This window comes from Onychostoma macrolepis, chromosome 06 (genome assembly GCF_012432095.1).
Source record: "Onychostoma macrolepis isolate SWU-2019 chromosome 06, ASM1243209v1, whole genome shotgun sequence".
Lineage (NCBI taxonomy): Eukaryota > Metazoa > Chordata > Actinopteri > Cypriniformes > Cyprinidae > Onychostoma > Onychostoma macrolepis.
Genome location: NC_081160.1, coordinates 29,272,019 through 29,296,992, shown reverse-complemented (window position 1 = coordinate 29,296,992; position 24,974 = coordinate 29,272,019). Strand labels below are relative to the sequence as shown.

Here is a 24,974-nt window from a genome sequence, read left to right as displayed (position 1 = left end):
TTACTGTAACATTTCACAGATTTTTTTAAATTTCTTTTTGTAAACTAATCCTAATTGTAAAAAGTAGATGTTTAGAGTTTATAGAGTTAATAAATCATTTAATTTGGGGTTACTTTAATGAACAAGTCAGAGTTCTCTTATTTACATTTATTGTCAATATATTTCATGTTTACTCATTTTGATACATAAGAAATAGAGAAGACAGTTTATTCATAAATATTTCATTTAAAATTCAAAATTAAAATTATGTAAAAGAAAATATAAAATAATAAACTGCATATTAAATACTTGGAAATGTGTGTACACAGAGATAAAACGTGTTCAATCAAAACCTCACAGTCTCTCAGCACCATCCAATCAGGTAAAATATTGAGTTTGTGGTCTTCCTATAAGATTGTGATTTCTGTTTCCAGGTTCTTGTAAGCCTCGTCCTGTAGCTCATATATCTGGTCCATACGCTGGAATGCCATGTGACCTTTCTTGCCTAAGACAGAACAATGTAAATCAGCTGTGACCAGTACCTCTGTACTTTATAATTACTTGAAAAATGTTGCCTTCTGATAGTATGAATGGCAAGGCACACCCAAATACAATGCTTATATTTTTATTCAGATCATAATAGATTATTCCAATATTCTTACAGAGAAATAAGCACTGTAGTCTTTGTTCTAGATTATTATGAGATCTTGTGCTTTGGAGATGGTCTACTCTGCAATGTCTTCATACAAAAACACCATCATTGACTGACTAGGTAGCAAGGTAGCTACCTTTGGATTCAGAATCAGACACAGCCTATATAGGGACAAAGCAGCACATGACACAGGTGCAGTAGTTACAGCTTAAGGGTCACGTACCGAAGGACAGTACGGTCTCCCGTGCGGCGTTCCTCAGGTCTTCATCCGTGGAGCGCCACAGTTCTGCCACCTGCTCTGCGCTCTCTGAGGCCTGAGAAACCACAAAACCATCACAAACTATCAACACAGAAACATAAAACAAAATTTCTTGATCTAGATTTGTTGAACAAATATATACTACCATTCGAAAGTTCAGTTTGTAAGATTTTTTTTGTTAAGATGTTTTTGAAAGAAGTCTCTTAGCTCACCATTTCTTTGATCCAAAAATATATAGTAAAAAGTAATATTGTGAAATATTACAATTTAAAATAACTGTTTTCCCACTGAATATATCTGAAAATGTAATTTATTCCTGTGATCAAAGCTGAATTTTCAGCATCATTACTCATGATCCTTCAGAAATCATTCTAATATACTGATTTGCTGCTCAAGAAACATTTCTGATTATTATCAATGTTGAAAACATTTTCAGGATTCTTTGATGAATAGAAAGCATTTATTTAAGATTACAAGATTGTCTTCACTGTCACTTCTGATTGCATCAAATATCAACAGGTCAATATAAATCCATTCTTCTGACTGAAAAATGTATTGTCTTGACGACTTACCTTTAGACATTTCAGAGCCAGACAGGCCTCATGCCGCACTTGTGTGTTGCTGTTTCTCAGCAGATCTGTGTAGTGAAGGACTGCCTATAAAACACCCACACAACTGCATCACACACAGAAAGCGCAGCTCACTCAAGCCACACTTAAAACTGCTCAACTGTGATTACATGAGCCAACAAGAAGAAAGATATCTTTGTGAAAAACTAAACTTTCACAAAATGAGGCTAGGTGGGGTTTAAATGGGAATTAAAGGAAAAGTTCATACAAAAATAAAAATGGCTGAAAATTAACATCCTCAAGCCATCATCAGATTTAAAGAAATGTAGCATTACATCACTTGCTCACCAATGAATCCTCTGCAGTGAATGGGTGCTGTCAGAATGAGAGTCCAAACAGCTGATAAAAACATCACAATAATCCACACCAGTCCAATTAATGTCTTGCGAAGTGAAAAGCGGCATTTAACTAAAAGAGTCCGAAACAAATATGTGGGTAGATTTTGATGTGAGAGGACAACAGGGGATGGACTTTTTCACCCAAGGAAGTGTTATTATGTGTTATGGACTCGTACTTTTAAAATGTCAAATCCATCAATGTCTTATTGATGGATTTGTTTAATACAAACACAGCTTTTGGCTTCACAAGAAGTTAATTGATGGACTGGAGTGGTGTGGATTACTTGTGGATTATTGTGATGTTTATATCAGCTGTTTGGACTCTCATTCTGACTGCACCCATTCACTGCAGAGGATCCACTGGTGAGCAAGTGATGTAATGCTAAATTTCTCCAAATCTGTTCCAATGAATAAACAAACCCATTAGTGTTTAGTCAATTTTCAGCAAATTTCCATTTCCATTTCCAAATGATGATAGAATTTTGGTTGGACTATCCCTTTAATTGTTTGGTATGAAAAGCATTAGTGTTTGATAGCAAGTTGGGCCCTTTCTACCTTTGCCCTGAAGGATTTGGACCGCGAGGCCCTGCTAAGGCAGGACGTGGCTGCTGAAGCCACCTTGTGATTGGCGTCTGTCTGTAGCTTGGCCAGGAGCTGGAGGGTGCGTCCCGTCGGCTGCAGCTCAGAGATGCGCTTGCCTTTCAGCTTTTTCAGAGCTCGCCTCCTCTTGGGACTCTCCAGACTGGCTATCAGATACACTGCAGCAAACCGATCCGAGGGAGAAACACAGAGGGAAGTCTCTTAATGAGATCTGTTGGGAAGAATCCTTGAGGGTGATTGATTGATGCTGAAAGCAGTAAACTCACAGTGAACCGATAAGGACAAAAGCATCTGTTTTTACTGCATTTCAGACTAGTTTCTCTGACGTTTCTGTCCTAAAGTGAGTCTGTAAACACTCTGTGCTGTTACCTTCTTTAGAGAGGAGAGAGATGTGCTCCCCAAAGTCAGTGATACTCCATCTGTTGAGGTAGACTAACAGCTGAAACACAGTCACTTGGTCTGTAGTGCACTGAGTCACAGACGCCATCATACAGCTGCACTGCACCTGATGCAGCAACTGACTGAAAACTGCAGGACAAAAGAAAACACTCCTCAGGAATCAGAAGACAAACATTTGCCAATCTGTAGATTAATCCAGTAGTGTGTGAATGAACAATAAACAATAAAATAGAATAGATAACACAAGATATATTATTATATACAAACTATAGGATTATTTCTGTAAGAAAGAAATTCTTCTTTTAGATTTATTCTTTATAAATGATCGGATTTTAGTGTAGTTAAATTCTGAAGGAACACTGAATATAATGGTAATAATAATAATACACTGCAATACATACATTTATTTTATACATAAAAATGTTATTAGATATTTATTTACTAAATTTGGCTTTTTGAAAATATAAGAAAGAATAGACATTTATTTTCATACAAAGCTTATTAGACTATTTCATAGGCAATTATTATTTCAAACAGAAAGCAATTCTACGTAACAATGAGCAGAATAGAAATAGCTTTAAAAATATAATAATAATTGCACAATTAAAAATATAATAATATAGTAAAATATAAAATGAAATGCAATTATTTTATATATTATAAAATAATATTAGATATTTATGTACAAATTAATGGGTTTGAAAATTAAATAACTTCTACAGGACAAACAGAATAGACATTTATTTTATTACACAAAGATTATAAGGTTATTTCAAAGACAATTAAATATTATTTGTGATTCAACAAGGAATGGAATAGAAATATCTTTCAGAAAAATAATATAATATAATATAACATTATATAATATAATAGGATATGATATATGATATAGTAAATTATATTATAATTGACTATGACTATGACATATAATATGAATGACCATTATATACAGTATATATATATATGAAATAATAATAAATCGTTAGATATTTATTTACAAATTGGTGGATTTCAGTTGTTTGAAAAATATTAAATTCTAAAAGACAAATAGAACAGACATTTATTTTATTATACAACGCTTATTACATTATTTGAAAGACAATTAATTACTATTTCAAAGAGAAATAAATTCTGAATATATAGAATAGAAATATCCTGCATAAATAAATACATAAATATTTAAGTAGTTTGTGACTGAAATTCTCAAGGAAGAAAAGAATATAATAAGACATTCCAAAATGTATTATTTTATTTTATTCCATTCTGCCTCGGGTACATCATTTCAGTAGTCTGTGGATTCAGTTCTTAGGGAGCATTAGAACAGAACAGAGTGTCCCACCTGCATCAGCCTGGCCTGGCTGTTTGGCTTTGACTTTGTGGATGTAATGTTTGCGCAGTGTCCTGAGAAACCCATCCGTGGAGCAGCAGAAAGGCGAGTCACTCTCGCAGCACTCCTTCCAAAATACTTCAATCCCCTTAGGAGCTCTGGCCAACACTGAGACACATCCACACACATGACTAATGCATCTAGAGCGCTTCACACTGACACGGCAAAGAGCCTGTGACCGCCGACAGTATAAAGTAACAGTCACAGCACATAATTGCATATTCTAGTGTTACCCTTAAATGGTACGGGAAAGAAAATCTGTTATAATCAATCATAAACTCTGTCATTTGAAAAGTTAGTGTTTGTAGGAAATCTATAAATCTCAATTATTAGGATATAAGGAGAGATTTCTCAGTGGTTCATTTACTCATTCAAGGCCTGGGATGCTGCTATACTTACATTCTGACACTGAGATCTCCTCTATCATCCTCTGCGACAGAGTGACGATTTTTTCCAGCATGTCAACTTGCCGCGAGATCTCCTCCATCACGTCTTTGTGCACAAGATCAGAGTCAGAACACTTTAGAGCCTGGAAGAAGACAGAATGTGAACTTACGCAGACACAAAGTAACAATATATGTTGATAACTGTCTGATGATTTGGTTAGACTGACTGCTCACCCCCAGCAGCACTGCGCAGACACTGAGGTGGGTTTCAAGAGCTTGATCCAGACTGTAGACCCCTGTGCTGAGTGACGGCTTTACTGCACCGTCTCCTCTCTGTCTGACCTCTCCTTCACCTGTGTCTTCTGAGGACGGAGCGGTTTTATCCTGAGATGACAGACCCATGCTTTTCAGGGTGTTCTCATTAAAGGAACCAATCCTGTGGAGAAAAAAAGAAAAAAGAAATAAAACATATTCTGAAGATTACATATAGACTGTATGTATATATTTATTTATTTTTAAAATCTTCTAACCTGAATTGATATTTGCATTTAATTAACTTATTACCATAATAAAGATTACTATAAATATTATATATATATATATATATATTATACTTTATACTTTAACCTGAATTAATATTTGCTATAAACTTTAACCATGTTATACATTTATATTTTTATATGAAAAAGAGCTGTGCAATATCATATCCATGCAAAGATAATTAAACGTCATGTACTGTTTAAATATCAGATCGCTAAATACATTAAATAAAATGTAATGGAGAGGCAACTGACCTTGTCCTGACAAATAAATGAGAGTGCGTACATTTCATGCATTACTCCATTTCATCCACAAGATGGCACTTTAAGCCATCATTTAACATGTTAGTGCAGCAACTTGCCTTTTGTTGCATAGAGATGCGACTTTGCATGAATTCATCAGCCCAAATGATCAGATCAAAGCTAAATAAAAAACATCTTTTTTTAACCAATTTTTCATTTTTATTTATTTTTTTATTAAACCCCACAAAAACATGTAAAAAAAAAAAAAAAAAAAACATTCCAAAATCAAACAAATCTAAATCTCTATATTTCCACAGGGGAATTTAAGCCAACTTTTAGGACCATTCCCACCATTAATTCCCAGCTCTGTAATGATAAAAAAAAAAAAAAAAATCGCCTTTTCATTTTAAAGTAAGTATATATATATATATATATATATATATACAGTGAGGAAAATAAGTATTTGAACACCCTGCTATTTTGCAAGTTCTCCCACTTAGAAATCATGGAGGGTCTGAAATTGTCATCGAGGTGCATGTCCACTGTGAGAGACATAATCTAAAAAAAATCCAGAAATCACAATGTATGATTTTTAACTATTTATTTGTATGATACAGCTGCAAATAAGTATTTGAACACCTGAGAAAATCAATGTTAATATTTGGTACAGTAGCCTTTGTTTGCAATTACAGAGGTCAAACGTTTCCTGTAGTTTTTCACCAGGTTTGCACACACTGCAGGAGGGATTTTGGCCCACTCCTCCACACAGATCTTCTCTAGATCAGTCAGGTTTCTGGCCTGTCGCTGAGAAACACGGAGTTTGAGCTCCTCCAAAGATTCTCTATTGGGTTTAGGTCTGGAGACTGGCTAGGCCACGCCAGAACCTTGATATGCTTCTTACAGAGCCACTCCTTGGTTATCCTGGCTGTGTGCTTCAGGTCATTGTCATGTTGGAAGACCCAGCCTCGACCCATCTTCAATGCTCTAACTGAGGGAAGGAGGTTGTTCCCCAAAATCTCGCAATACATGGCCCTGGTCATCCTCTCCTTAATACAGTGCAGTCGCCCTGTCCCATGTGCAGAAAAACACCCCCAAAGCATGATGCTACCACCCCCATGCTTCACAGTAGGGATGGTGTTCTTGGGATGGTACTCATCATCATTCACACGTTTAGGGGAATTATGACCAAAAAGTTCTATTTTGGTCTCATCTGACCACATGACTTTCTCCCATGACTCCTCTGGATCATCCAAATGGTCATTGGCAAACTTAAGTCGGGCCTGGACATGTGCTGGTTTAAGCAGGGGAACCTTCCGTGCCATTCATGATTTCAAACCATGACGTCTTAGTGTATTACCAACAGTAACCTTGGAAACGGTGGTCCCAGCTCTTTTCAGGTCATTGACCAGCTCCTCCCGTGTAGTTCTGGGCTGATTTCTCACCTTTCTTAGGATCATTGAGACCCCACGAGGTGAGATCTTGCATGGAGCCCCAGTCCGAGGGAGATTGACAGTCATGTTTAGCTTCTTCCATTTTCTAATGATTGCTCCAACAGTGGACCTTTTTCACCAAGCTGCTTGGCAATTTCCCGTAGCCCTTTCCAGCCTTGTGGAGGTGTACAATTTTGTCTCTAGTGTCTTTGGACAGCTCTTTGGTCTTGGCCATGTTAGTAGTTGGATTCTTACTGATTGTATGGGGTGGACAGGTGTCTTTATGCAGCTAACGACCTCAAACAGGTGCATCTAATTTAGGATAATAAATGGAGTGGAGGTGGACATTTTAAAGGCAGACTACCAGGTCTTTGAGGGTCAGAATTCTAGCTGATAGACAGGTGTTCAAATACTTATTTGCAGCTGTATCATACAAATAAATAGTTAAAAATCATACATTGTGATTTCTGGATTTTTTTTAGATTATGTCTCTCACAGTGGACATGCACCTCGATGACAATTTCAGACCCCTCCATGATTTCTAAGTGGGAGAACTTGCAAAATAGCAGGGTGTTCAAATACTTATTTTCCTCACTGTATATATAGACACACACACATTCTTTTTTTTCCCCTTGATTTTTTGACATTTCTTTGAAGTATCCACTCAGACACACCAGCTAAAAATAAGTTGGCTTACCCAGTGTACCCGAGTCTGATGCTGCCCATATTTGATATTTCATCTTCATTACAATCTGCAGAGAGGAAGTCGAAACTGCCCAGCACTTCCTCTTCCTCTACTGCTAGTGTCTGAGATGAGGGCATCTGTGGAGGGTCGAGGTCCTTCTAACATCAGGAAATATGAAAATGAAGAGCAAAGCCAATGAAACAATAGCAAACAAACATTTATCAACAACGCAAAAATGTATATTTATTAATACATTTATATTTCTATTAGAAATAGAAATATTTCTTATTTCTATATAATTAAATAAGTAATAAGAATATGGGGTGGAAATGTGTTTAGTTGTCAGAACAATCATTTAAAAAAATATATCACTTGCCCTAAAATATGCCTCATCCTTCAAGCCTTTAACAAATTGTTTCTTTATTTTGATTCTTGGGTGAAAAACATCCCAGACATGTTCTTGAACTCTTTCAAACAGTGAGCATTCATTTTCTTTTATGCATCCATTTATAAATCTTTTAAAGGAGTCTACCAGTCCATCGATTCATCCATCCACCCATCTCACCTTCAAGACCTCGTTCAGCAGCCGTATCTGCAGATCTAGCTTCTTTAATGTCTCTGCGTTGCTCATTTCCTCCAGCTCTCTATTCAGATCATCTAGCAGTGAACTGACTCTCTTAGCCACAGCTCTCTTCTGAGCTCTGCTCGCTTTTCTGTCCTTCACCAGGAGTCTGTCTTCAATTCCCTGCTTGAACGAGGTCTCCTCTTCAGGGGCCTCACCCGGGGCCGTCGTCTCTTGTGCGTCTCCTTCACCTGTGCTGGGGGTTGCCTCTCCATTTTGCTTGAGGATGTCAGGCGTGCTGTAGCGGTGAAAGAGGAATATGGAGTCTCGCTTGCTGCCCGCAGGACTGGGGGAAGCTGTGTCAGTCTCTGATGGCCATTCCACACTCTCCTCAGCCTAGGGTTATGAATGGAAAGTACTTTTGCAATTTTATATTTTTGAAAAATGTTAAAATCTTAGCACATGGTTTCTCAAAATATAAAATATATTAATATACTAACATTTCACTCAAAACAAATACATACACATTATATATATATATATATATATATATATATATATATATATATATATATATATATATATGTATTTGTTTTGATATAATTATTTAATTTTATTATAAAAGTGAATATTGCTTTTAGTAATAAAAATATAAAAGAATATACTAAAATTATATTATTATTATACATTTTATAATTTATATTTATAATAATATATTTAAAATGTTTATATTTCAAAGAAACCCCACAGCAGTTAAACTCTTAAATGATGGTTTTATAAAATTAAATGATATAAAAATTAAATGTTTTATTATTTTTAATAAAAGTGGCCATTGCTTTTACATATAAAAATATTGACATTGTATACATATAAAAATATTGACATTGTATATATATATATATATATATATATATATATAATAAATAAATAAACTTTTGATGATATTCTAATTATATGACCATCATCAAAAGTTGATTTATTTCACTAATTCCATTCAAAAGTGAAACTTGTATATTATATTCATTCATTACACACAGATTGATATATTTCAAATGTTTATTTCTTTTAATTTTGATGATTAGAGCTTACAGCTCATGAAAGTCAAATCAGTATCTCAAAATATTAGAATATTTACATTTGAGTTTGAATAAATGACCATCCCTACAGTATAAATTCGGGTATCTCTTGTTTTTGAAACCACAATAATGGGAAGACTGCTGACTTGGCAATGATCCAGAAGACGAACATTGACACCCTCCACAAAGAGGGTAAGTCACAGAAGGTCATTACTGAAAGGTGTGGCTGTTTACAGAGTGCTGCATCAAAGCATATTAAATGCAAAGTTGACTGGAAGGAAGAATTTGGGTAGGAAAAGGTGCACAAGCAACAGGGATGACCGCAAGCTTGAGAATACAGTCAAGCAAAGCCGATTCAAACACTTGTGAGAGCTTCACAAGGAGAGAACTGAAGCTGGAGTCAGTGCATCAAGAGTCACCACGCTCAGACGTCTTCAGGAAAAGGGCTACCAAGCCACTTCTAAACCAGAGACAACGTCAGAAGCGTCTTACCTGGGCTGTGGAGAAAAAGAACTGGACTGTTGCTCAGTGGTCCAAAGTCCTCTTTTCAGATAAAAGTCAATTTTACATTTCATTTGGAAATCAAGGTCCCAGAGTCTGAAGGAAGAGTGGAGAGGCACATAATCCATGTTGCTTGAAGTCCAGTGTGAAGTTTCCACAGTCTGTGATGATTTGGGCTGCCATGTCATCTGCTGGTGTTGGTCCACTGTGTTTTCTGATGCCCACAGTCAACGCAGCCATCTACCAGGAAATTTTAGAGCACTTCATGCTTCCTTCTGTTGACAAGCTTTATGGAGATGCTGATTTCATTTTCCAGCAGGACTTGACACCTGCCCACACTGCCAAAGGTACCAAAAGCTGGTTCAATGACCATAGTGTTACTGTGCTTGATTGGCCAGCAAACTCGCCTGACCTGAACCCCATATAGAATCTATGGGGTATTGTCAAGAGGAAGATGAGAGACACCAGACCCAACAATGCAGATGAGCTGAAGGCCACTATCAGAGCAACCTGGGCTCTTATAACACCTGAGCAGTGCCACAGACTGATCGACTCCATGCCACGCCGCATTGCTGCAGTAATTCAGGCAAAAGGAGCCCCAACTAAGTATTGAGTGCTGTACATGCTCATACTTTTCATTTTCATACTTTTCAGTTGGCCAAGATTTCTAAAAATCCTTTCTTTGTATTGGTCTTAAGTAATATTCTAATATTTTGAGATACTGATTTTTGACTTTCATGAGCTATAAGCTCTAATCATCAAAAATTAAAAGAAATAAACATTTTAAATATATCAGTCTGTGTGTAATGAATGAATATAATATACAAGTTTCACTTTTTGAATGGAATTAGTGAAATAAATCAACTTTTTGATGATATTCTAATTATATGACCAGCACCTGTGTATATGTGTGTGTGTATATATATATAAAAACACACTTTTTATTAGAGTATAAATATTTTTATATTTTAAAAAAATTGTAGATTTAAAAATAAACCGCAAAGGAAAACATTTATTGACTCTTAAAATATATTAAAATATAATAACATTTAACTAAAAAACAATTAGCTACTTTAAAATTAGCTACTTCTTTTAATAATAAAGATACAAACTAAAATTACATTATTATTATGTATATTTTAAATGTTTATATTGTTCATATTTTAAATATATATTTTAAATATAAATATAAAATCCCTCTTAATAATAAAACTGTATATATATAAAAAAACAAAACGATCAGTTTCATACGTCTTCTGTGGGAGTCTTCAGTAGATCGTCATCCTGTAATTTAGTGTCTAGAACAGGGTGGTGTATGGTTGATGGGTCACTTGTCTTCTCATAGGCAGGAGGACTGAGTGCCTGGGTGGAGTCAGCCAGGTAGCTGAGTAAAGACACGCCCCTCGATTCACGTGAGCCAATGGAGAAAGAGCCATCCACATCCTGTATCTGACGCATCATAGACTACAGCATAAAAGGACAGATGATATCATGCAAGGACATGTCAGCTCTTCAGGTAAAAGACAACAGAACAATGTGGTGAAGTGGGTAATTTCTGCCTCACTTGCTTTTGCCTAATGATGCCAGACACTCAAAAACCTTGACAACCATCAGCACAAATCTTGTTTGGGTTTGTGTGCCACCATTTCAAATTTGCATCTCATAATGAGGATGTCAAAACGATTTTTCTCAATCATTTTTGTCACAGACTGTGTCGGCTTTTACCCAAGATCTCACTGGGGTCACATCATACAATCTGTCAAGTAACAATCCTAAAGCTCAGATAAAATCTCACAGCGCACACCCGGCTTCACTTATAGTTGTCTCTGCACATTAAACCAGAATAGGAGAATGTATTTTAGCATCAGAAATTACACACTTCACCTTTAAATCGTTGTGAGCGGTCATGCTGGGAGTGTGTGTGGATGTAGGTCACAAACTCACTAGAAAGTATTTCTCAGTGAAACTGGGTGTGTTGGGAGGCGTCCAGCTATATACGGATCCCTTTCTGCTGTGGATGGACTGGCGGCTGGCGGACGCTGTGAGAGGCCTCACCTCACAGCTATCAAATGGACTGAAGGAAGAAAAAGTGAGGGAACAAGAAACTGTGAAGAAAATGGACTCTAGTACACTTACATGTCCAAAATAACAATGATTTTATGAAAAGATAGACAGATAGACAAAATAAAGCAGAAGACTAGTGTTTTAGGATTAAATATATGGTTGTTTGGATTTAAACTGGAATATCAATTGTGTTTAGAGATAACTACCGATCTAGCCACTTGTTGCCCATATATCATCACAATTGTAGGTGTAACATCACGTCCCACCTTAACCACAGCCCTACACAACACCCTTAAATCTTAAAACATAACCTTACCCATAATCCCACTCCTAACCCTGAGCGTAATTCTGAATGTCCCCGAGTCTCCTACACTTACTTTTACCCTACAATAAACTACCACCCAATGCTCAGTGACTTTCAAGTTGTTTTTAAGTTATATTTTTAAACTTGCAATCAAAAAAAACAAAACTTTTATTTTTTTTTTTAAAAGAAATTAAAGTTTTGTTCAAAAACGTATTAGCAAGGATGCATTAAATGAGCAATAGTGACAGTAAATACATTTACAATGCTACAAAAAAAATGTTAAATAAACGCTGTCTTTTCAATTAATCAAAGAATCCTGAAAAAATGTATGACCATTTCCACAAAAATATTAAGCAGCCTAAGTGTTAACCTTGATTATAATATGAAATTTTTTGAGCAGCAAATCAGCATATTAGAATGATTTCTGAAGGATCATGTGACACTGAAGACTGGAGTAATGATGCTGAAAATTCTTTGCTTTGATCACAGGAATAAATTATATTTTAAAACATTCAAATAGAAAACACTTATTTTAAATTGCAGTAATATTTTGTAATATTACTTGTTTACAGCATTTTGTTATTCAATAAATGCAGTTTTAGTGAGCATCATAAACTAATTTACTTTATGTTCGATTATTTTAATTTAATTTTTTTTTTAAATAAATAATTTTCTAGGTGTGTTATTTATACATTTTATACATTTAATTAAATATTTAATAATTTCCCATTAACTTGTTTAACACAAAATCTAACCTTCATTTTAACCTAACTTTCAAGCTAAATTGTGATTGGTCTTTTTTCCTGTGTTTATTTGCATACTAAATTAAAATAGTATTATTTATCTGAAGTCAACATAAAACAGCATTCACATGGTTTTCTGTTTTTCTAAACCATTTTTTTTTTACATATACTTGCTGACATTTATTGTTTTACTCACTAAAGAAGAGAGAGGTATCAAAAATGGTATGAATAAAAGTAACTCAGGATCTGATTGCATATGATATGTGGAGTGGCAGTGTGTGTGTGTGTCATCACTGCTTGATGAAGAGTGACACTGCTAACAGAGACTAAGCAGAACCAGAGGAAATGATGTGACGGCAGTGAACTAACACACACACGCACACACACACACGTACACGGTCACAGCAGAGCGTGGAGATGCTGAACAGACTGTGAGATGTGTTTAATTTAGTGACACTGTAAAAAGAGGCTCTGAAAAATCTTTTCCACCTGGACTGTGTAAAGAGCAGTGTAATTGGATCGGTGTGTGTGAGAGGGATGGGGCAGCGATGGACTATTTATCCATCTCTCTGCAGTCAGCTGGTCTTCCACAGCTGGTGTGTGTTAGGCGATAGCAGCGGAGCACTTACAGGGGGTGTGTTTGTGTGTGAGATCAGTGTCTTGTCTACTCAATTTCATGAAATAATCTTAAAATATGCTGCTCTTACTGTTTTCATGTTTGTGAAATCCAGATGTTAAAATATTAAACTAACCGTCACGGCATCTGAGCTTTTCCTACGAACTCTATCCTTGCTGTAACTGCATCTAGTATCATTCTGTAGTTGTTTTAAGTGCTGTCAAGCTCTTAAAAAAGCAAAAAGGACAATAAAACCAGTCCAATTTTTCAGAAGCCTTACAGAAGCTGTTATTTGCTGAAAATCTTGCCCTATGAAGGCCTTTCTCATTCACGGTTCTTACAAATGTGATTTTTTTAAAGATGCTTTTGAAAGAAGTATCTTATGCTCACCAAGGCTGCATTTATTTTATCAAAAATACAGCAAGAAATATTTCTTATTATCAATGTAGAAAACAGTTATGCTGCTTCATTTTCACGTTTTCAGGATTCCTTGATTAATAGAAAGTTCAAATTAACTGTTAATTACTGTTACTTTTAATCAATTTAATTCACCCTTGCTATATATAAGTACTAACTGTTCAAAAAAAACATCTGAACTCAAATTTTTATACAGAAGTGAACAAAATGCGTGTAAAATTTGATAGAGTTCGGTGTCACTGACATTAAATAAAGTCTAAAATGTCTTAAAATGCCCCATCAATCACTTTCAAGTATTTTGCAGCAGATTTAGCACTTCTTAAAAGTTTGTGTGACTTGTAAACTTACTTCCAAACCACCTCTAGCTGTAGCTTGATGGTTCCCAGCTCTGTAATATCCACAACCATCATCTGCGGCCGCGCTGTGAAAAAATCCGCACTCCTGCACGTTACCATGCCGACCAGGATAGAGCTTAACCCCTTGACCTCTGTGACCTGCAGGACATTTCAGAAAAACCTTCAGATCCAGCAGATGTTGTTGGCTTGACTAGAGTTTTTGAGGGAAATGATTTGTTTAACCTTCTTTATCATGTATGGTGGCCCAAAGGTCTCCCAGGATGGACTTGGCACTAACAAAAAAGTTGACTCCATCATTATGCTGCGGTAGGTGTTTTTTTTTTTTTTTTGGTGGTTGCTAGGGTGTTCTGGATGTGTAACCAAGTCCAACTCATTTGGAATTTTATATTTGAGATCTGATTTTGAATGACAGGGGTTTAAAAATGGACAAAGAGGATTCATCGTTTTCATCTGTAGTAGTTTGGCTCGATTTCTATATTTTCAGGGATGGAATCAATTTCAGACAATCAAACCTTTCATAAGCGTTATTCCACTGGTCCAAAAAGCTTCATAAAGTCTGTTAAACATCTCTATCATTCTCTCTCAGGGGCTTGTGGGAGGTTTATTGTGTCATATGACAATCTATTCAGATCTAACAAACAGTATAAGGACAAAAGCCCTGGAAACTTCTGTCATCGCAACCCCCACAGGTGACCTCGACAGGAAGTGCTATTTGCGTAGGTGTGCGCGTGAGTATAGGTGGACTTGCTCACCTTAATCTCAAAGTTCCCGTGGATGTGAGGGAGGAAGACCATCTCTTCTTCATCCCACAGCTGTCTGTCATCTGTCTGGATTCTCCCTCTGATTCTCCACCTCTGTCGGCCCAGCCGGATCAACACCTACACAAAATGAGACGCTCAATGTATGTGTGTGTTTGTGTGTGTGTGTGTGTGTGTGTGTGTGTGTGAGACCCCAATGAGTATTTGGACATTACACTACCGTTCAAAGGTTTGAGGATGTATGATTTTCTCTTATGTGCACCAAGGCTGTATTTATGTGATCAAAAACACCATAAAACAGGAATATTGTCAAATATTATTACAATTTAAAAGAACTGTTTTCTACTTTAATGTATTTTAAAATGTAATTTTTCCTAAGCGACTGAATTTCATTGCATTATATATCAAAATATCAAACCAAGTGGCATTCATTTTAACTGCTCCCATTCATCCCATTCCATTGACAAAATGTTCTGGCTTTCCATGTTTTCACTGTTATATGGTAGGAGGCACTATTACACATTTTCTGAAAGATTAATGAATGTCTGGATCAAAACGCAGGAGAAGAAGAAGCAGAAACAAGCAATCGCATATGTAAACAGATAAATATGTAAAATAATGCAATCATCATTCAGCATGTAAATAAAAACTGCCAAATGTTATCCAATCATCGTTCTGAATCTGGTCCGGATATAGCCTTTGACAATTATCAGCTTTTTTCTTATGAAACTCGCCCACATTCAAGTGTTGATAAAAAATATTGCATGAAGCTAGAATAAAACACTTTGTTTTGTTTAAAAGCTCTGTTCTTTCTTTTGATTTCTCACATATTTAGATATTCATACAAAAAATATTCTGGGGGCCATGAAAATTTCGTGGAAATGATAGAAAATGCTGGTGGTGGCTGGCAACTTTTTTTTTTTTTAAAAGCTGGCCAGGAAACAGTTAAAGAAAGATAGCAAAAGCACACCTTACAAGCAAAATATTCAGCAAAAAAGTTAAACTTTAAAGGTGCCATAGAATGTAACTGTTTTTACCTTGGCATAGTTGAATAATAAGAGTTCTGTACATGGAAATGACATACCGTGAGCCTCAAATACCATTGTTTCCTCCTCCTTATGTAAATCTTGTGCGTGCAAAAGACCACTGAAAAAAGGCGAATCAGAACGTAACACCGACTGTGACGTTACGGTCGGGATCACTAATAGTTACGCCCCCAACATTTGCATATACCCGACCATGTTCTAGGCCAGCCACCAGCCGAATCATCAGAAGTTCTGCAGTTATTGTGAAGAAACAAGCGAGGACAACAGCGAAAATGGCAGATCATGGAAATAAATGTTATGTTCCAGGCTGTGCAGGTGATGTGAAGTGCAAGGATGGGTTGGTGTCTGTATTCAGAAAGGCACGGAAAACAAATAGCGCGAGCCACTAAAGGGACATGGTTAGCTTCTTGCTAGCAGTAGCCTGTTACATTACAGTACATAAGATTTCACTTACCACATAAACAGAGTAAGGAGAGATGACTGAGGATGATGGCGAATGATTTACAGATCCTGAGCACCACTGACAAGCATCTGACCTTGTAAAATGTGTGGTAAGTACTGCCGCTCCATAGTATAAACAGAGTACGTGCGATCGAGAATCTCGAAAGTGAAACTAAAAAGCGATCGTGCATTCGAAAGCAGTTTCAATGCCCCACATATTAATAGCGGCTCCCTGATGCCCACATTTTATATACAGTATAATTACCCAACGATATAACTGCGTGAGAAAGTATTAAAACATATATTTTACTTGTGTTGCCTTCCTGCTGTGTGAGCTACTGAAATGAGCCGAGATCAGAGCAGAGCTCAACATTATTATTCATGACCCTTCCAAATAAGGTAATAACAGACCGTTTCATTCTAGGAACAAATCCTATGGTTGTAAATGGACATGTAAAACCGTTTCTGGAGATTGTTTGCCCTTACCTAAGCCACATACCTTCTATGTAGATATCAGAGAACGATTTAAAATATTGTATCAATGCATACCTTTAAATAAAAAGCAATAGATGTGGCGTTCAATACCTGGAAAACCCGTTGAAAGTGTTTTGAAACATCCATAGTTACATGAACATGTCTATAGTTATTGTGATCAACTACATACAACCACTGAAAATCGCTCTGGGTTAAACGTAATAAGTTGTGGGTCTAGCATAATGTTTGCATATATTTTTATATCAAATGCAATGAAATTCATATTCTTTGTCTTAATTTTCCAAATTCTTTTTGGGGTGGCTGCATGTGAATGTGTGGTCTCGTGCATGAGCCGGCTGACGGGTCCTGAGACCGCATTCCACTGTGCATGAAGTCATTGGAAACCTGGCCTTAAAAATGCAATCTGAATAGTTGGTGAAATATGTCATTTCTGCATAATATTTTCACATAAAAGAGCCATCATGCATTTGTCTCTATCATATGCAAAAAGAACAGTGAGCCTCGGATTAAGAGTGATGTTTTGGGGTGGAATGCCTTCACATCTTTATTACTTATATGTATTAAATGGATAGATCATCATCCTTCATTCACCCTCATGCCCATATGGCTTTCTTTCTTCCAGTCATATATGGAGCTTTTTTGTAATTTTGGGAGATCATCAATGTCCTAATTCACATTCACTGGAAAACAGCAGCATGAACATTGTGCTAAATGTTTCCCTTAGTGTTACACAGAATACAGAAAGATATACAGGTTTGGAGAAACATGAGGGTGAGTAAATGATAACAGAAGTTTAACAACAGTAGGACGTTGGGTTAAACCTCCTTACCTCATACTGATCTCCAGGGCAGAGTCGAGCAAATCCTATCAACCCTGCCTCAGAGAGAAGAGAGAAAAATTTAGCTGGAAATAGGATGTTTAGGAGACTCCTGCACATGTGAGGTGCTGTGTGTACCTTTCATTTTGATTTGCAGCTCGCCCAGCAGGATTTCCAGTTCTCCTTCCATTGCACACATATCCTGCAGGTATAGATGAGTGTGAAACAGAGATATTTCTGAAGTGAGATGTTTGAATTAACTTAATAGGTTCTTTTTAATCAGTGCATTGACTAAACATCACGTTAACAAAGGAAAAGTGGTTATAAAGTGTTGTTGTGTTGGGCTGGTCGGGATGTTTTGAAAGAGCCATCAAGCCACAGTGTTTACGCTTTTTGGGAAAACGACCACACGAATGGCTTCCTTATTGTTTGTTTTGAGTGTGTATGGTGTCCAAAACAGACTTCACCTCCAGGCTGTGTCTGTGGTTGCGGTTCAGCTCCAGTAGACTCTCTCTAGACTGTCGTGAAGACGGGGACAGAGAGAAAGCTCTCTTCATGTTCAAAGCTCCTTGGCAGAGCCGCCACTGGATACAATAGGACTCATACAGCTCTTCAACCTGTTGACATCCACATTCACATGATACAGGTTTATTCTTAGCACATCTGACTAGTGTTCATACATATAACCAAATTAAAGTATTTTCAAGCTGTGTTACCTTACTAATTTGAAACTCAAGGCGCCTTATGTATCTCTCTAAGGCTCGTATCTCCTGTTGTTGGCAAGCAGGATATAAAACAACATTACATTTTGTAACCTTTGGGTTTAAATGCAATTTTTAATATGGTACAAATAATGGTACAAATACTAACAAAAAAAGTCTCTAAAATATGTTTTTGTAAAGGAAAAAAATGATTGAATATCAGCAAACTTACCTTTTCCAGGTCATAGAAAAAACCCTGAGGAATGAAGAATACATTTTTGAATTAATTATTTTATATTTACATTAACAAATAATGTAAAAAAATTAAATAAAACAAAATGGATTAGGGCTTAAGACTAGAGTGTAAAGCTATTCTCAGTAAAAAGTCTCACAAGTCTGGAGTTCCTCTTTGTGTCTCTCTGCTGGGATGACAGGAAGTCCAGCTCTGTTTGATGGTTTTCCAAGTAGTCCCTATATGAGATGAGATATCATTAATATTCACAAGACTAGTGTGTGTGGTCCATGAGTCCATTCATTTCTCTGCTGCAATGGCTGCACATACTTGAGCCCTTTCCTCAAAGCTTGGAAGATTCTGTCCACCTGCTCAGGCTGTTGCCCCCAGACGCTGCTGCCCACCCGACTCGAGGAGGGTATTCTGGGAGATTTCCCTGCTACGACTTTTGTGCGAAGAGAGCTACGAGCCGAGGAAAGTCTGTGGGATGAGATGGAAAAAAGACTAAATTATTAAATAAAATTGGGTTATATATAAACTATTGTAAACGTTTGACTTAAATAGTTTTTTTGTTTTTTTAAAGACATGAATACTTTTGTTAAACAAGGATGCATTAAATCAAAAGACATTTTCAATGACAATGACATTAAAATTCAAATTACAATAAAGACATTTACAATGTTGCAAAATTTCTATTTCAAATAAATATATTACATATTTCTATATATAGCATATTTCTATTTAAAATAAATGTTGTTCTATTGAAATACCGTTGAAATTTGTTTCTAGAACAAAAAAAATCAACTTGAATCAAATCAAAAATGATTTCTGAAGGCTGGAGTAATGATGCTGAAAATTCAGCTTTGCATCACAGAAATAAATTATATTTGAAATGTATTCAACTATTAAACAGTTATTTTAATAATAATAATAATAATAATAATAATTCACAATATACTGTATTTTTGTTCAATTAAAGGCAGCTTTGTTGAGCATAAAAGACTTTCAAAAACATTTACAAATCTTACCAACAACTATGCAAATTAATAAAAAATGACAGCACACCAAAGAACAATCTTCTTCTCTCAAAAGAACCAGTAAGCTGTTTCTTTTGGCCTTTTCTGAACCCAAAATTGAAGTTCTCAAGTGTATGCAATGATTGGAAGACACCACACTGCAATTTCCACATTTCATTAAATAGCACACAGTGGTTTTCAGCTGGCCAGGACAATAAGAACTGCTTCTCTATTACAAGATTAGCATATTAGAATGCTTTCCTAAAACAGTGTTTTCTTATAGTAATAGCTGCTGAAAATGATGTTCTTAAGATCGCATTGCAGTTATTTCAAACTATAATAATCATTTTGAACATTAATAATGTTTTTGAATGTATTTTTGGTAAATTAAATACTACTTTGGTCAACAGAAGTATCAATCTCTTTCCAAAACCAACATTTGCTTTAGCAATTCCAACAGTAGCATATGTTTTTATATTCTGAATTTAATCCTCATATCCCATTTTAGTTACACCCACAATATAATCTACATATTCCGGCCATGTTCTGACAGTGTATGCTTACACAGCATAACAAACCCAATGACTCTGCAATGTAAATAAACTGTTCTCTTAGGGAAGGCATTCCTCAGTGCTGCTCTGGGGTCACTAATAACACAAGCTCTGGCTCTCACATCAGTATATTCCTTCCTGTCTCCATCACTGACATCTCCGCTGTAACTCGAGGTCCCTCAGTGGACAATGTCACATGTGACACCCTTTTTCTCAGGAATAAAGATCTTGATTTTCTATACTCAGCCCTCTGCATCCTAACATACCTTCAATGTATTATAAGTATTGTAAAAGTATGTACTTAAAATTAAAAGCATTTACCAGTTGAAAACAACTTCCAGTGGAAAACAACTTAATTGACTGTAACACAATTCATGTTTTTTGCTTACATGAATTAGTCACTACCCAACAAGGTTGTACACAGTGTCAAGATGAGTAATCTGGAATTTTTTTAGTGAAAACAGACATAAAATTGTTGACAGAGTGCTCATTTGACTACACCCAACTGCAAATAAAGGTTAATCAAAATGGGTTACAAAACTGGGAAAAAATAGAGAACGTTCATGTATTTGGATTAATCTATTAAACGCGTTCAGAGGTATTAATTAATCTCAGAGGTTTTTGTTTTGATGCAACCTCATGCTTTTTCCAAAAAATATATAATTTTTGTTAGTCACTAAAAGGACGTACTTAAAATTTTCTAAAAATCACAATTATTTAGGCCTATAATTTTGGTTACAGAGTAGGTTACAAAATATCAGCACGATATAACCTCAAAATGATACTAAAAAAATTAAATTAAATAAATAAAGTTGTATGTATATATATATATATATATATTTATTTATTTATTTATAAGAAGTCAGTTAGCCCTCATCCTGAAGAAAAAAAAGGTTTTCTTAATTATTTGGCAGTGTTGACAATAGTAGAGATACACTAAACTTATCCAATCAACAGAAGTCAAAAGAGTGGTTGAAATCGGTTTCTTTATAAATGAAAATCCATGATCTTAACAGGGTCATAGCTGACAGCTATAATTAATGTGCAGTTTACTAAGCGATTGAATGGTTAAAAAGCATTTTCTCACAATGCAGTTTTGTAAAGCTTTTGCCTTACAATAAAGAGTTTACAAATTGAAAGCAGGCGGATCCGCCTCTGAAGTTGTTTTGGCCTTTGTCTGCAATCATTTAGTTTCAATCTTTAACTTGGATGGGAATGCAGGAATGTAGTGTTATTGTGACAAATAAAATAAAAACTTGCACACATGCACGCACACATGCACACACACACACACACGCAGCTGTGTTTACTTATGTAAGCTGTCACACTGCTCAGATGATGCTTGTACTCGAATCTGAACCGTGCATCCTCTCAGGACCTTTGGTTCTTGAAATAACTATTGCCATTACATAATAACCAATGCTTGTTTACGTTACAGATTGTGTGGAATGCTGAATTAGAACTATAAGCAATCAAAGAAAAACCATAAACCACATCAGATTTAAGCTAAGCTCCATTCCAAAACCTAGTGAGCTCCCTGCTAAGGCAACATCCTATGCTTCCTAATTGACTGATTTGGAACATGAATAGAGTTTGCTGTAAGCTAACAAAATGAAATTCAAGTATACGTAAAAGTACATAAAGACACATATTAAATAAAATAGATCATTTTTAATTAGATAACACTGCTTGAACTTCATCCATACTTTTCAGTACTGAATGAAATATGTTTTGGATCCCTTTTGTTTCACTTTACTAAGACTGGAAATCTTCTACATACTATAAATTATGGAAAATGTTAAGGCAATTGGCAAGATGATGAATTTAGATTCCCAGAATGCACTAAAACAATAAAACAGCACTTGAAATTTATCTGGAACAAGTAGTCAGATGCCAGAGGTAGAAATGATCCTGCTGGGCTTTTATGTTGTTGCCAGTGTCATATTAGTATTATTTATGTACTATGATAGTATTTAATAATGTATCAAATTAGTTTTTATTTATAAATTTTCACAATAGTGCTTCTGTCAATTTTATTAGTTCATGTTTTTTTTTGTGAATATTTCTGTTTAAATTTATTTACATTTCTGATTTTCTTCTAGTAATTTTAATACTGTTCTTATTTTAGATTTTTTTTTTTTTTTTTTAGAAAAATAGTTTTAGCTTTACAGTTTTTTTAAAAGAGAAACCACTTTTCTAATTCTAATTTATTTCAATTACTGAAAAACTATTTGTATAGTTTCTAGTTTTACTTTTCGTTAACAATAACACCATGAATAGCTTTATTGCAGGAATGATCAGGACTCCTCCCAAATGTTTTGTTTTGTGCTCAGTTTTGAAACAAGACCTCCCTGAGATGTCCTCATAACATAAATTCCAGCGACCAAGAATCATGCTTTCCATGGGATTCCATGACCCCTGCTTTGAGGACATTTATCTTAATAAAAGTGCAAGTAATGCATTTTGACACACAAGGAAACACGTCATCTTCTCTCAAACACAAATCATAATTGCTTACCTTCTTCGGCCACCGAGTGTGTTTACTCCAGTGAAGGAGCGGCTCCGCTGCACCATCCCGCCGTCAGCCGGACAATCAAACTTCAGCTTTACTGACATCTCGCCTCCACCTACAACACACACAAACACAAGAAAAACAGTTCGAAATTGACTTTTAGTTTGAGTCATAGCCTACAACCAATCACAACACCAAAACAACGCGTTAAAAGGCACTCAGAACATGTTAGGATCTTGAAAACTAGAAAAGATCAGAACACAATTTTTGTCATTGTCACATTTGCAAATGTGTTACCCACACATCTGCTGAACATGAAGCTCCTCTTCACGAACCCTCTGCCTCTCATTTATCAACTAAGCAGCTACAACTTTAGTGACAGCCACTCTATTCTCCTCAATGACAAATGTCCATGTTTCTGTTCCATCTCTCCTCATCCCATAATTCTTCTCTTCTCTGTTATTGTACACAGCTTTTGAACATTCCTCAGACGCAGAGGCCCCAAACACCTACAATGGCCCCAAAAAGACACTAAAAGTTGTCACAAAATGAAAATTCACCCTATCTATCTTCTTAATGCATGTTATAGATCTTACTGTGAACAATTTATCGGTGCATGTTTCATTTTTGCAGTTTTTTGGACCTTGTAATGTTTAATGAAATTGCCATAATTGGATATTCCAGTGAAAAGGGCAGACTGATTGCATCGGACTGAAAAATATACAAATTATCTAGCATTTGTTTCAAATTAAGAAAAAATACAAAAAGATAATTTGAATTTGAGCACAGATGACACTTTGTAAATGTTTTTAAATGTGACTTTAGTGTCCAAATGCAGTTTTACCTCACTGCTGTTGGCTGTAAAATTCAGTTATGGCTTTTGCACCTGTTTGGCTAAAGGAAACGTTTTTTGTTGACAGTGGCACACAAGAGAGAGACAGAATGGAGAAAGTGAGAGGAAGACAGGATGAAGAGGAGAAACAGAGGACAGGAAAGAGACAGAGAGAGATGTCTTGATTGCAAACGCAGATTCGGTTATCATTCTCTACAGGACAGTAACTCATGTTCCTTTTCCTACAAGAGGAAGAGAGAGATCTGTGGGGTAGATGAAGAACTGTGGGGGGTAGATGAGCAGGGGGGTTCAGAGAACCATGTTTGTAAGAACCATGGAAACAGTGTTATGACAGCTGCTATCACTATGACAACGAGCAGTTAACCCTGTTGAAAAAACTAGCATGTCCTGGTTAGGTATATTTATAAGCAGGTTGCTGGTTTGAGCTGGTCATGGACCAGTTTAAACCAGCTCATGACCAGCTAAGGACCAGCTTAAACCAGCAGCTATGCTTCAAAACATACCTAACCAGCATTTTCTGGGGTTTTCAACAGGGAAGGAAAATTTAAAACAAGGAAGAGTATGTTTTTCATTTTTTTAGATGAAAATGAGTGGTGTTTCTCTCTAAAAAAAAATAAATAAATAAAAAATGCAGCCACAATTATAGACTGGCATAGAGTTGGCTTTACTTTGAACGTTCAAGCTTCACATTGATATACCTCAATTCTATGAGATGGGTCCCTCATTCAATATAAGTCTATTGATTTTTTCTAGGGCTGGATAAAAATATACATTTCCAGTTAATCTCAATATTTATTCAAATGATCTCCATATGCTTCAATATCTCCCAATAACTAGCTTTTTTGTCATTGTTTCCAGCAACGCTATTTTACAGGCGGCAAACCGCCGCTGTTGAATCTACAACTGCATGGTAAAATAAATCAATATCTTACCAGAGTTTGCTGTCTGGATTAAATGTACTACGTTTTAAAAAGATGTTTACCGCGAAATAATGGCAAAACACACATTTCCATCGAGTTGTCCTCGCGGGTTACACGTTTCTGCGTGGTCAGTTTAGCCAAACAGTGGTGTGTTTCCGAAAAGCATCGTTTGCTAACTATGGTCAACGGAACTTGCAACCATAGTTGCTTTTGGGAAACCCCTGATCGATTCGCGAACTTTGAATCATCGAATCATTCAAAAAGACTCGTGATGAATATTTGAATCAGTCTGACTGAATCCATTAGAGCGGTTTCCAAATCACCACGAAGATATCAAGAGACCAGTGACTGGGTATTTTAATATATGACAAGAAATATTGATGCAGTGTTACAGTTTATATTAATAAAAAAAATATCTCCGGTCATCGAATTTGACTGATAGCATCGCCAAGTGACTATTTCCAATT

General features: G+C 35.8%; 1 protein-coding gene across 2 annotated transcripts; it reads right to left on the bottom strand.

The window, feature by feature from the left end:
- Positions 1-127: 127 nt before the first annotated feature.
- Positions 128-24,725, bottom strand: ripor3 (RIPOR family member 3). Of its 2 annotated transcripts, none has more exons than XM_058779897.1 (23): positions 24,570-24,725; positions 22,741-22,849; positions 18,986-19,135; positions 18,816-18,894; positions 18,656-18,679; positions 18,439-18,492; positions 18,190-18,339; positions 17,861-17,924; positions 17,735-17,778; positions 14,918-15,043; positions 14,158-14,303; positions 11,610-11,739; positions 10,917-11,129; positions 8,092-8,484; positions 7,539-7,684; positions 4,864-5,065; positions 4,643-4,772; positions 4,196-4,351; positions 2,827-2,985; positions 2,413-2,615; positions 1,463-1,546; positions 855-945; positions 128-484 (listed from the first exon to the last, which is right to left on the bottom strand). In XM_058779897.1, the coding sequence occupies exons 1-23, from the start codon at positions 24,598-24,600 to the stop codon at positions 387-389; spliced, it is 2,982 nt and encodes a 993-aa protein (XP_058635880.1). In that variant the 5' UTR covers positions 24,601-24,725; the 3' UTR covers positions 128-386. The 2 variants fall into 2 exon arrangements, with proteins under 2 accessions (XP_058635880.1, XP_058635881.1); XM_058779898.1 differs by having other exon boundaries at positions 17,735-17,769.
- Positions 24,726-24,974: the final 249 nt, after the last annotated feature.

What these genes read in the sequence shown, in the direction of transcription:
- ripor3 (XM_058779897.1), bottom strand. Translation starts at nt 24,600, where the DNA reads ATGGAAATGTGTGTTTTGCCATTATTTCGCG. An exon ending in ACCACAGACACAGCCTGGAG is followed by an intron (nt 17,925 to 18,189) that starts GTGAAGTCTGTT and finishes CTATACCTGCAG; the next exon opens with GATATGTGTGCAATGGAAGG. An exon ending in CAGCTAGAGGTGGTTTGGAA is followed by an intron (nt 11,740 to 14,157) that starts GTAAGTTTACAA and finishes TTCTTCCTTCAG; the next exon opens with TCCATTTGATAGCTGTGAGG.